The sequence below is a fragment of the Amblyomma mixtum genome, chromosome 5, assembly GCF_055824585.1.
Source record: "Amblyomma mixtum isolate Tamu chromosome 5, ASM5582458v1, whole genome shotgun sequence".
Lineage (NCBI taxonomy): Eukaryota > Metazoa > Arthropoda > Arachnida > Ixodida > Ixodidae > Amblyomma > Amblyomma mixtum.
The window spans coordinates 55,018,236-55,030,502 of NC_143016.1; the positions used below are offsets into that span (position 1 = coordinate 55,018,236).

At 47.5% G+C, this 12,267-nt stretch overlaps 1 protein-coding gene across 5 annotated transcripts in view; it reads left to right on the forward strand.

The window, feature by feature from the left end:
- The window catches only part of LOC149342205 (neuroligin-4, Y-linked-like), a 346,207-nt gene that overhangs the window by 110,583 nt on the left and 223,357 nt on the right, over window positions 1-12,267 (forward strand). The window contains exon 1 of one of the 5 annotated variants that reach the window (XM_089544496.1): window positions 7,266-7,456. The exons of the other annotated variants lie outside the window; for them this stretch is intronic. Coding sequence (XP_089400622.1) covers window positions 7,282-7,456 — 175 coding nt within the window. The 5' untranslated portion in view covers window positions 7,266-7,281. Of the gene's footprint in view, window positions 1-7,265; window positions 7,457-12,267 lie in introns of those variants that run through there. 5 annotated transcript variants of the gene reach the window in all.

The following is a 12,267-nucleotide window of genomic DNA, read 5'->3' on the forward strand; positions in this document are numbered from 1 at the left end:
CGGCCCATTTAGAGCCATTAATTCAGCCGTGGTAGCGCGGTAAATACTTTGTTTTTTATAGAGACAGCGTTAACGACCTCGTGTCGCAGAAAATCCGGTGTCGCCGTCGGCGTCGTTGGCGCCGTTGACCATCAGCGAAAAATCCACTAAAATCACGCCAGAGAGCAACCTAGGAGGCAAGTGGGCAACCTAGGTCACGTGACCCTGCGGTGTCATCACAACCTGGCAACCGGATCGCGAGCAACCTGCCCATCGTGGCAGGTGGCAGGTAAATCAATGATCGGCCGCTCGGCAAGAGTAACAAGGGTCGCACCACCCTCACCGGTGGCAGCACCTGCCATCGCAGGGCAGTGGCGCATCGCTTCACCGCTGCACCACTGATCCAGGTGTGGTGTAAGGACTCTCAGGGGTCAAAGTAAAGTAGAGAATGACGAATTCTGCATATATGGTAATTAACTCATTTCGCTATCGCTTCATATCCTTAAGGCAGAATTTAAGTGTCCCGTTCAGTTTTTTGCATCCCGTTTTGAGTTATTCGGATAATAGAAATGCCGTTTTGGGTCGCAAATATGGAGAAGTAACGACCACGGGTCAAATAGTTCTGGTAAGTCATAAAATGCTAAATAGTTGAGCTACTATTTCGGTTCATGATTTGCAGCTGAAGACATAATGCGGACAAGGATAAGAAAAACAAAGCAATAATGACCTTCACTGTGGCCTGTTCCCCTCTTATGAGCAAAAAAATGTTTTGTTTTGTTTTTTGCTGTCGGCGCATTGCATTAAAAGTATTCAGATCTTAGCCGACAAAAAGGAGTAGAAGTACAAACGTAATTGCTCGCATCATCGATACAACATAGAAATGACGCAGCGATTGTTCTACCGCGACTTTCATATCTAGAAGATATAAAGCTATCTAATGTATAAAGGCAACAGCCTCATTCTCTCAAAATATAAAGTTCGAATCTATATAATTTTACAGGGAATATATGACTCTGGTACAAGCAAATAAAATCTAGGCGCCAATTCACTTATTCCTACAGACGCTGTATAAATTTTCTATGAACAAAAAATACGTGTGGGAAAGAAAAACAGTCTATCTGATGTGTGTAACTACCATCTTCAACAAGTGCTCGTCCTGTTCCTTGATTTCTGTGGTATATCTCCTTCGCAATCGGGTATAGTTACCCCGTTTGAAAGGTAGTCCCATGCTGTCACGTTAACTACTGGTGGAAGTGCTCCCGCTGTAGAGAAAAGCGCCGTATTTGCCAGAGAGACAAAACGATGAGTGCTCACTCTCGACGCGGCAAACGTAAGCTATAAACACTGCCCACCATGATCAGCCTCTAACAACGCGTAACGTTTCTCTCGAATTGCGTCTCGCTGATCCGTCCTGAGTGGGCTAGCTTTTTGGGACAGCGCCTCCATTGCGTCAATTAGCTTGCGCGAGAGCGAGAGAGAGAGAACGAGAAAGGGAGTGCGCCGGGCGTTCGCCATGCGAGGACGTCGGAGCGTCGCCGTCGTCGGCAGCGCGTCGCTTGTCCGTTCTCATCGCGCCGAGAACGACACGTCGCGAACTTAGCGGTGTCCTTTGAAGGGCGCCTGGACAAAAGGGGGTCCTCCGCCGAAGAAGAGAGCTCTCACTACCGGCGAGAGATTGCTGGGAAGGGGGAAGGAGGGAGGCAGAAGCGCTGTGAAGCTGCCGGGCGAGGGAAGGTGTACATGAGTGCGAGAGGTCTTCGCGAGCGGTGCACGACGGCGGTGACGCCGGCGCCACGGCAGCATTGACTCCGGGGAAGCGATATTAGATTTCGAGATGTAGATAATGGTGACAAATGACCGTCTCTGGCGGAAGTCGGGCGCCGTCTTCGTCGTCTCAGCAGCGGCTGCCGCCGTTCGTTGCAGAGAAGTGGCGAACGCACTCAGAAGTGTGGGGACGCCATATATCTCGCGTGGCTGGCTTCGCACAATCTGAGTAACTCTACGGAAGAAAAACATTTGTCTCGGAGAATGGACGGCCAACATTTCTTCTTTAGTGCGCAGGGCCGAGTATAGCGACGATGGGACGTGGAGAAGGGAAAGGGAACGCGCCGAGTTATTTCACCAGTGGAAACGATTGCGCCTACGCGGTATACGCCGAGAGACCTCCAGCGGGGCTTCGGGCAGGGCCCAAAGGGTTGCGCCCCTGTTTGACCCATGCGACGAAGTCTGGAGCTCCGGTTTCTATTGCTCTTTTGTTTGCCCGGTATTCTTCGGAGAAGTCGGAGAAATGGGCAGCTACGAACCTCTGTTCATAAGGCCACGTCGTGCGTACTAAGTAAACGGGCTGCCTCGAACGATTTTCCTGGGTACCGCGAGAGAATTAAGCGCCTTGGGTGACAAAGATGGAGCGTCGCACTGGACAGATATTCCGTTGGCTTCAGTAAGGCCCAACGTCTGTCTTCGGAGATTTGGTCTGTTATCACTCAGAAAGATGCAGGAGACTGTACGTTGAGCGAAACTGAAATCTTAATTCATTAGTGTTTGTGTCTTTACTCATAATCATTTTGTTGATCTATGTCCCATTGGATTCATTTCGGTAGCTGCATTAAATGCAACTGATTATATGTGGTCGGTCAGAGTTTATTTATTGATTAACCACAGAGTGAAACATTTGTAGCACTCTTGAGTACGACACACGTTGTGATGAAGGTCTCGAATTGAAATGTTTTTTCGAGTATCATGAAATGCTAGCACACCCGCATTTCACCGCTATAGGAAAGCAGGGTTAAAGTCCTCTCCCCTGTGCTCATCAGCCGAACACTACAGCTTAATAAACAAACAAAGAAAAGCAATGAAACATTTATTTCAGTATGTGAAAATAGCGACACAACTAAAATGTGATCCATATAGATCAAGAAAATATTTATGCGACAGCCTCGATTTAAAGGCTTTGGAAAGTAAGCAAAAATTTTACAATGATAAATATTCGAATTAAGATATGAAACGTGCAGCCACTGAGCGAGCTGCTCATCTTCTGTTTTATATCTTTTTTAGAGAACGGGGGGGGGGGGGGGGGGGGTTGGCCGTTGAATTGGGGGTAACGTTTGTAAATTTTTAAGAAAGAAATGAATTTTGACACCTGCGTCAACTTTTGTTGTTTTTTTTTTGTTCTTCATGACAACGCTTCTAATCAATCTCCCACCTGTTCGGCTCTGCCAACTATCCGATATTTGTTTTTTTTTTCTACTAAATCATGCTGTTAGCTCGACACGACGACCTCTGGACGGCCGTAAATTTGAAATAGCCATAAACAATTCATTTCTTCTTTCGGCGAGTTGCTGAGAACAACAAAGATCCTTCACATCAGCAATAATACTGCCTGCTAAATAAATTAATCGGTTCCTCATAGCGCTTTTGAAGTAACTCTCAACTCCGCTATTTAATTTTCGTCTGAAACCATTCCGGTTTGCAATATAAACTTGTCTTCTTATGAATGAATGAATGAATGAATGAATGAATGAATGAATGAATGAATGAATGAATGAATGAATGAATGAATGAATGAATGAATGAATGAATGAATGAATGAATGAATGAATGAATGAAACAATCAGTGTTTATTTTCACAAAGGAAGGGAATTAGAGGATGATAGCTTGGACACTGAGTGATCAAATTTCCTGTTCCAGGAGTCCATTAGCGCTCGCGGACAGCGTCGCTCACTCAACCAGCAGGTGCTGCTCTTGCAGACGGGGGCTGGTCAGAAGCCACCACTTGGAGGATACTACAAACAGACTTATATCCAGGTCGTTACAAACATAACAATATATGACCAACATAATACCCTTCGACATGTACATGATGCTGGAAACTGTCTTCCCTCTACCACTCTGCATGGAGCTGTCTGGCGAGCCCAATACAACCCAAAATTCCAAAACCATCAGCTGAGCAGTGGGAGACTTCTGACGAAATCTGCGGTGGCGGACAACCGGCTTCGAAAATTCGTTTCCTAAACGAAGAAAAAGCGAAGGAAAACATCTGTAAAATGAGCCATACACACTTACACATTAAATGCGTGCCGTTTTCCTCGTGCACCACTGGCGAGGCACCGAGAAAAGCCGATAGAAAAACTGCGTACATACGCAAGGCGCGTTCACAGAAAGCATTCTGTGCTTTGTGACTTGACAAGTGCGCGTCCGCCTTTTGAATCCGCCTGCCTTTCAGGAACACGCCCATGCAATCTCTGTTCCCTCAGCTCCCGAAGGCAAGCACTGGCGGGCCAAATCACCCCGCTGGCGCCGCAACTCGCCTTGCGGCCGCGGCGCGTACACGCCCGACGAAAACATCTGCTTCGAACGACTGCAACGAAGAGAACCAGGCCCCTGCAGTTCGCATTGTTTGTCGTTTCGAGTGTAGGTAAAGCGCAGCCGTCTACCACAAAACGCTCAGCCAGTCGGAATGAGTTCCCCGAGAGAAACAGCTTCTATTTTTTTTCTTACGCCGCGTTAAAACTTCTTTCCCACCTTTAATCTCAATCTGCGGGCATGTGATGCGATGGCTTATTTGCTTGCTCTCTTCGCGAACGTATCTCAGCATAGCGTTTTTCATTGGGTTCTTCACTTTATCTGCGTCGTTGAACGCTGTGCGAGCTTCGCAGCGACGGTGTGAAAAAGATTCTAAATGGACATTTTGGGTTTTCTGGTGCATAAATATTTATGTACGAACCAGCTATGAGGGCAATGCAAATGAAGAGATATGAGCAGAACATCCTAACACGTACAACTGATTCACCGAGGGTCACCTGAGAGTTTTTTTATGCAGGAGATTACTGAATCCCAGCTTAACCAGCTTTCACCAATCAAATTCTTGAATGAAATATTCTTTATTTACATGATGCACCCATTGATGTGTATGCGGGCGAAAAGGATTTGTGTTTGATCACGTTTAGTTTGGGATGCTCGAAAGTACGGCAGTCAAGCATGAGAGTGGTAAGGAAGCTTTCAAATCATTCCGTTGCTTTCTAATCATTATACTCATGCAGCGTCGAGCTGGGCCAATAGTGGTGCGTTTTCATGCAGAAGAGAATTTGTGAACCGCAGCCTGCTTGCAGGGTACTAACTGCATCGCATACCAACCTGGTCGCCACGTTTTTTAAGCATGAAATGCTTTTAGCCCCCGTTGTCGGCAGCGTGGTGACGTCACGCCGAGACCGAGAGTCATCCGGGCTCTGAAACGAGAACATCCGGGCACCGTACGAGACTTAACGAGATTTAACGAGATTCTCTAAGCCCTCCTACGCGACCGGCATGCAAGCGCCGGTTGGTCTCCAAACGAGTCACCTGCTGCCAATGCCTTCTCAATGTTTATCAAGATATCTGTCGCGCTGTGCGTTTGATAATGCACGGAATTATAATTCCCGATTTCTAATAACTCGTGCAAAAAGGACATAAATGCCACGATACACTTCGTTGTCATACGTGATCTCTTAGGGGCTTCGCGCATCGAAGCAAAGCCGCGCAGGCGCACAGGGGCCCGGGGGAGAAGCGCTGCGTTCAAAGGGCAAGGCATCGCGCCGAACGGGTGGTGGCGTTCCTCCCTTCCTTTACGGTGCGGTTCGGGTGTCCACCGAGATGGCAGAGAAATACTGCGCCATTTCCTTTCCTCAAAAAACCTTGCGTTCAAATGGCAAGGCATCGTGCTGAACGGGTGGTGGCGTTCCTCCCTTCCTGTACGGTGCGGTTCGGGTGTCCACCGAGATGACATTAGGCCCGTAAACATTTCATACTTACTCTACTCTCGGTTACGGGAGAGGCAGAGTTTTTTTCTGCAGCAGTGTCGTACCATTACGCCGCAACGCTCCAAACATTCCTTTGTGCTGTGCGACCCCTACGATCCGATTATACTGCGGGAACACAGGTAATTGTAATTTTGATGGGATTATAAGTTCAATTTTCGGACTGTTTGATCATGCTTACTGCTTCCAGTTATCAGGAGACTAGTAAGAAGACTCCGCAGCGAGCGCTTCCACTTGGCAATTATGAGTACCTCGATAGGTGCAATGATGCGGGTTGCATAGGGGTGGTGCACTTTATTATTTATTAGCGATGTAGCTCTACTAGGCGCATTTCTCGATTTCGGGCGTACGTAAGTACGTACAGTCGTCACCACACTTCTCTAGAACGCACGAACAGCATGCTCTGATGCGCACTTATGAGAGTTGACACTGGCTGGCGGGCTCGATGTAGATTTTAGAGATGAGTTAAGCACGATCCACGGCAATGTGCATGCTCGATAAAATCCTGTTTCGAGCCCTAGGCGACTTGTAAATGACGCCAGTGTAATCCCCGGTGCGTCGTTCGAGTGCGTTTTAGACAGGTCTGAGGGCGACTGTACGTCCCTGAAGCCTGCTTTGTCGCAGGTTGCCCACCTGTCTAAAGGGTTGTAGACAACCTGCCAGGTATGTACACATGGCAGGCCTTCACCTTGGTGAAGGTAAATACCTTCAGGCTAATGACCTTTAGGTAAAAAGACTTTCTGTTAGAGGCCTTTAGGTCAAATACATTTAGGTCAAATGCCTTTAGGTTAAAGACCTTATGGTAAAGGCCTTCAGGGGAACGACCTTCAGGGTAAATGCCTTCAGGAAAAAGGTCTTTAAGTAGAAAGCCTTTAGGCCAAATTTGTTTGAGGTAAACGCCTTTAGGTGGAAGTCCTTCAGGCCAAAGGCCTTTGTGGTGAAGGCGTGTAGGCGAAATGCCTTGAACACGAAAATACATTAAGTCCCCACTGACACCAGCGCTGCTGGACGATATTCCGCGCTTAGCCATGCTGAACCGTCTGGTAATTTTTTTCTTCCGATCCCATGATGGCATCTACTAAAGGCGACCTTGACAAAATTGCCGGGGCTCTCACAGGCTCACTAAGACGGCTGTGATAAATCTAATAAGATGCCATTTCATATCGTTCATCCGAGACTCACTGTCAAAAAATAAAAGAAACGAAGATGCCCCGCTCGCATAAAGTTACGTCTCGCAGGGCAGCGACTGTCTCCTCCATGCAGATGCCTTCACGCGCAAACTTCGAGATGCAAACTATGTTCGCGTTTCGCAAGTCCAGGGGTCCAGCTGTGGTCGCGCGCTGCCCTCCTCTCGGCCTCTGCGCAACCCCTCTTCGTCGCCGCGTCCCCCATCGTTCGTTCGCCTCGACGGTGGCGTTCTGCATCCGGCTGCCCGAGCGCTCCGGCGCCGCGGGAGGCCGTCCGCGGGGCGCTCTGGGCGTCCGTAATCCGGCTTCCTCTCTCGCCAGGCATGTCTTCCCGAGCTGCCGCTGGCCCCAGGAACGCCTCCATCGATCGCCGCTCGGCCAAGCGCGCACATGTTTGGCGCTCCAGCAGCGGAAGCAGCGCTGCCCCGGTGCGATGGAACCGCAAGAAACTTGCCCCTCGCTGGATATCTCCGGGAACTTGGAGACTACTTTTTGCCGGTCGGTGGCACGTGTTGGCAAGGAGCTATGCTTCTGCGTTCGTAACTAATTGGAATTAATAATAGCTTTAAGGCGTGCACTTTCGTCTTCAAGCCAGACGGGTCCAAGGTATAGCTAATCAATAATGTCCCATTCCAGGAATTTTTGCGTTTCTTCAAGAAATCTGACGGGTATAATTGGCGGAAAAGAGAATTTTTATAAAGTTTGAGGGAACCTGAAGCATCTAAATTGTTTCGTTTATTCCTAACTGACAGAGCTTTCAAGCTCCTCCAGCGGAAAAAGAAAATTTCGGGTCTAATTAAGGGAATTTTCTTTTACCACGTAGGAAATCACTGTAGCTAAGGAGCACTCGTTCACTGCTAGATTACTCTCGAATGCTGCATAGAACTACCATCAGTGCCAAGAATTTAAGCCCTGAGATTATTATTAAAACTAACCTGGACATATTGAAATCAACTGTGTCGGGAAAACTCTTTGTTGCAGCCACCAGAGGACACTAGTCAGCCGTTGCTACCACGGTGCTCTTCAGATACTTTACGTACTTTTTTTTAGTTTTCAGTTATCCAGAGAACTCAGAAAAAAAGAAAGATGATCTCAAGCTGACTTTGCGAAGTCTTGTATTGTGCGCACAGGCGTCATCTGTCACACAGCTGGTAGGTGAAATATACACCTAGTTAAAAGTGATGGACACCAGAAAAGACGTGATTCGTTTTACCTAGTAACGCGGTTGTGAAGTGATTGAAGCGCGCGAAGTGATTTTCAGGACACAAGAAATTGCCAAAATTTCTTGTGCCGCAGCGGTGAAGGTAATCGCACTGTCGAAATTCTAGAAACTAAAGTGGCTGTGACTAATTACCAGCAACAAATCTCAAGTCGCAGCCAGGCGCCTCTCTGTAATACTTAAAAAGTTAACTTTTCGAATTAAACTAGTCACTTCATTAGCTAACATGAATACCTTCTTTTCTAGCGTCCACCACTTTAATTACTATGCCGCGGAAAGCGTCCTTTTACCTTAAAAACTTATGATTAAAATTTAACGGCGAGATCCCCTGAAACACCTGGTACTGTTTTCTCGAAATTATGTGTAAGAACTGCCGCAGTGAGGTACGAAGTATTCGTTACGTGCCACCGGCAGATAGCACTAGTTGGGGACACTGAATAGTAACGTCCAAGAAATTTCGGCTTCTATACTCGGACGTAAAAAAAAAGAATGAAAACTTTATTTTCCCAGGTCACTGCATCCACGCGGTTCACAAGCGTCAACCGTATATGATACATCCGGCCGTCCGGCGAGACAGCGTATAGCAGCCGTTCCCGTACGGTGCGCACCGGGCCATCATCTGTCCGCGGGGCCCAGATCACAAGCAGCGCAGTGGCCACCGGGAGGCGCTGCCGCCTTCTCGCGTGCTTGTTTGCAGCCCCGTAAAGATGGAGAAATGCGCGTCAGGCGTTTCGAGATTGAGACGCGCGATCAGCGCAAGGCGGCTTCGCCGAATCCGCATTCGTTTCCTCTTCAGCGAGCGTCTCCGGCCCCGTCGACCGCTTCTCCTTCCCCGGTCGCTATCGGCCTCTCTCCGAAAGCCCGCCTCCGTATCGCTCCGTCGCACTTTTTTTTCCCACACCCTTTTCTTCTCCATCCCTCTCCTCCCACCCCCATCCCCAGTGGGTTTCATACGATATCCGCTTCCTTCCTTCTTTCTTTTTTTATTTCTTTCTTTCTTTCTTTCTTCCTTTCTTTCTTTCTTTCTTTCTTTCTTTCTTTCTTTCTTTCTTTCTTTCTTTCTTTCTTATCCTAGACATATTCCCGTTTCGATATCTTGTCAAAGAGAGCTCGACGTTTTCTGTTCCAGTAAGGTGCAAAAAAGGAAGGCAGGAAAGAGGGAGGGGGTTGCGAAAGGTAAGAGGGGGTAGCCTTAGCGCTTTCAGTGCAGCTTGGCCTCCCGCCTCCGGCAAGGTAAATAAGGACGGCGCTCCCGTATAACTCGCTGCCAAGTTTTGTCACTTTTATCATACATACAACCTGTTCCGGGGCCGGGATGCGCTCTCCTTTTTCGTGTTGTTGACGCGGTCCTCGCGCACTTGCTTGTTGTTGTCACATGGCGTTTAGCGTCAGCTTTTTCGTGTTTACCCTTATGCAACTAGTGTAGACTTAATCTTTCACTTCTTCCTTTCTTTTTTTTTTGCTTTACGTTTAACAAGATGCCGTGCTTCTTCTTTGCGGTCTAGCATGAATTTGATTTCTTATTTTCAGGCTAAGGCTCAGCTGTTTTGTATATCCGAAATCAGCAGCGCAAGGTGCGAATCTGCGCCGTAAACGAATAAAAAAATTTCTCCTTTTACATAAATTATATCGAATGTGGCACGTCTGCCCTTAGTAATTGCTCCATACGAACCATTTGAGTCTTTTCTGCAGTGTCTTTTGCCTGCCTAAATACTGATGTATAATTGCAACTTGTGTACGTTCCTCCACAGGGGAACTTGAAAGTTTGCTACGGGTGACGCCGCTTTTAACGCATGCAAGCCTACATTTTTAATAAGGAAGAGCTTCCCCCTCCGCCGGCTATGTGACTCAGGAACTGATTTCATCAGCATCTGAAACCATCTTCGTTTCTACTCTTCGAAGGAGCTCCTAGCCCTTATGAGATGAACCTAGTCCTGTTAATATGGCCACGTATCATTGTAGTGTTTGTTCGTTCACGCTCAAGGCTGCAGGAAAGGGTTGTTATCACTTTTGTTCGTGACGCGAGAAGCGACCGGACTAATCCCGATTGTTCACAGCCATGAACAGCTGCATCTACTTGTTTCTAGATTACTCTAGATGATCTCGACCTGTTATCTCGAAGTTTCCTTGCCGGCTTTAAATTGAACGATGCCGCGAGCAGCGGGCATTCGTGGTTCGACGACTGACGAGCACGATTGTTGCTTACGCCGCCGCCGAGTGATTAAGTTCTTTTGCGGGCGTAAGTCAGCCCAAATAAAGAGCTTCATTTGCAAGACTTGCTGGTGTCTTCCTGACCGGTGGACTGCCGTCACTACAACGTGACAATATTCTCCTATTTTACGGCCTTGAAAAGACAAACGCATAGCATGTATTTAATTATGGTAAAGTCTTTTTCTACGAGGATAGCTCAAAACTGTTCTGCCACATTTTAGAGCTAGTATCGGGTTTGCCAACTAATCACAAGTCCACAGTCATTGGACCATGCGTGAAAGGTATTATTGAAGATACTCACCATATTGGTATACTAAGAAACATGTCCTGAATTAAAGATACTGAATCTTGCAGAGTTCGTTCGTATAAAAATAGAGAAATATTCGCTAATCTTGTGTATATCCGTAGCAAGAAAAAAAGAATTACATCTATGTCTCCATTCAAGCTACGTATCTAAGCAACAGTCACTCTATATAATGCGTCAAACAAGGCAAATAAACATCGTGCGCAATCACAGACAGCAAACTTTATACACGTACGGAAAGACAGACGATCCAGGCAAGAACAAAACTATGACAGCAGAAGTCGCTATATGTACTTAGGCCATACTGCGGTCGATGACAGTTCGAAAAAATTTGGGGGGGGGGGGGGGGGGGGGGGGAGGGTCTGAAGCGCCATAAGCATCCCCCCTGGCTACGCCCCTAGGGGGAGGGGGGCGGCAGTGGGATAACTGATGCAACTGATCAAAATCCTGCCTCTGCACTTGTCCACCCTCGCTCAAGTTGTCGTCGTGATACCTTACGTTGGCTTAAATGCACGCAGAAAAAAGAAAGTGAACGAAGAAACTATTTTTTTTTTCAGTGCATATTCTTGCTCCATACGTCCCTACACCACCTGTTGCAACATCATTTCCGAGATAACTTATTGTATCCTACCTCCCTCTTCTTGGTCAACGCCGAATAACAACCATGTTTAGCTGCACACCGCATATTATACTTATCGTATACCATCGAGCCTAATATAACTTATCCCAATAATTCACATCACAGTCGTAGTTCCCACAGTGTCTTAGCCGCCTTCTTCAAGGCCTTCCGAGTCTTTTTCTTTCTCCTCTCCTTAAACTTCCACTCGAGTGGGAAGTTTCATATCGTGCCGTCCCTCTTTCCCACCGACATCACGGAGGACGATGCCAGCAGCGCAGCCCCGAGCTGTGCACGTCCTTCTCCTCCTCGACCCCTGTTTCGCTCGCTTCACCGCAGGCAGCCGCGAGCCGCCATTTCTAATTAGTGGCCGACCAGGAAGAGGAGACAGCCGCTGCCGGAGAGCCGCGTCTGTGCGTACAGTGCGGCCAGCGTTTCCGGATTCATGAGATTTAAGCCGTCCGATCACGTAATGTGACAAGTTCCGCTGGTATTGCACCCAGCGCCCTCTGCACATAGCCAACGGAGCGGGCATACGGTGAACCAAAAGTGTATGCGTGCAGCGCACACGATTGTACTAGTCGGGAATCTTCCCCCTCCCCCCACACACACACGCACACACATACATACATACACACACACATACATACACACATACATACATGCATGCATGCATACACACACATACATACATACATACATACATACATACATACATACATACATACATACATACATACATACATACATACATACATGCATGCATACATGCATACATACATACATACATACATACATACATACATACATACATACATACATACATACATACATACATACATACATGCATACATACTTTGGAGGAGAAATTCTAGAGGCCCGTGTACTGTGCGATGTCAGTGCACGTTAAAGAACCCCAGGTGGTCGAAATTTCCGGAGCCCTCCACTACGGCGTCTCT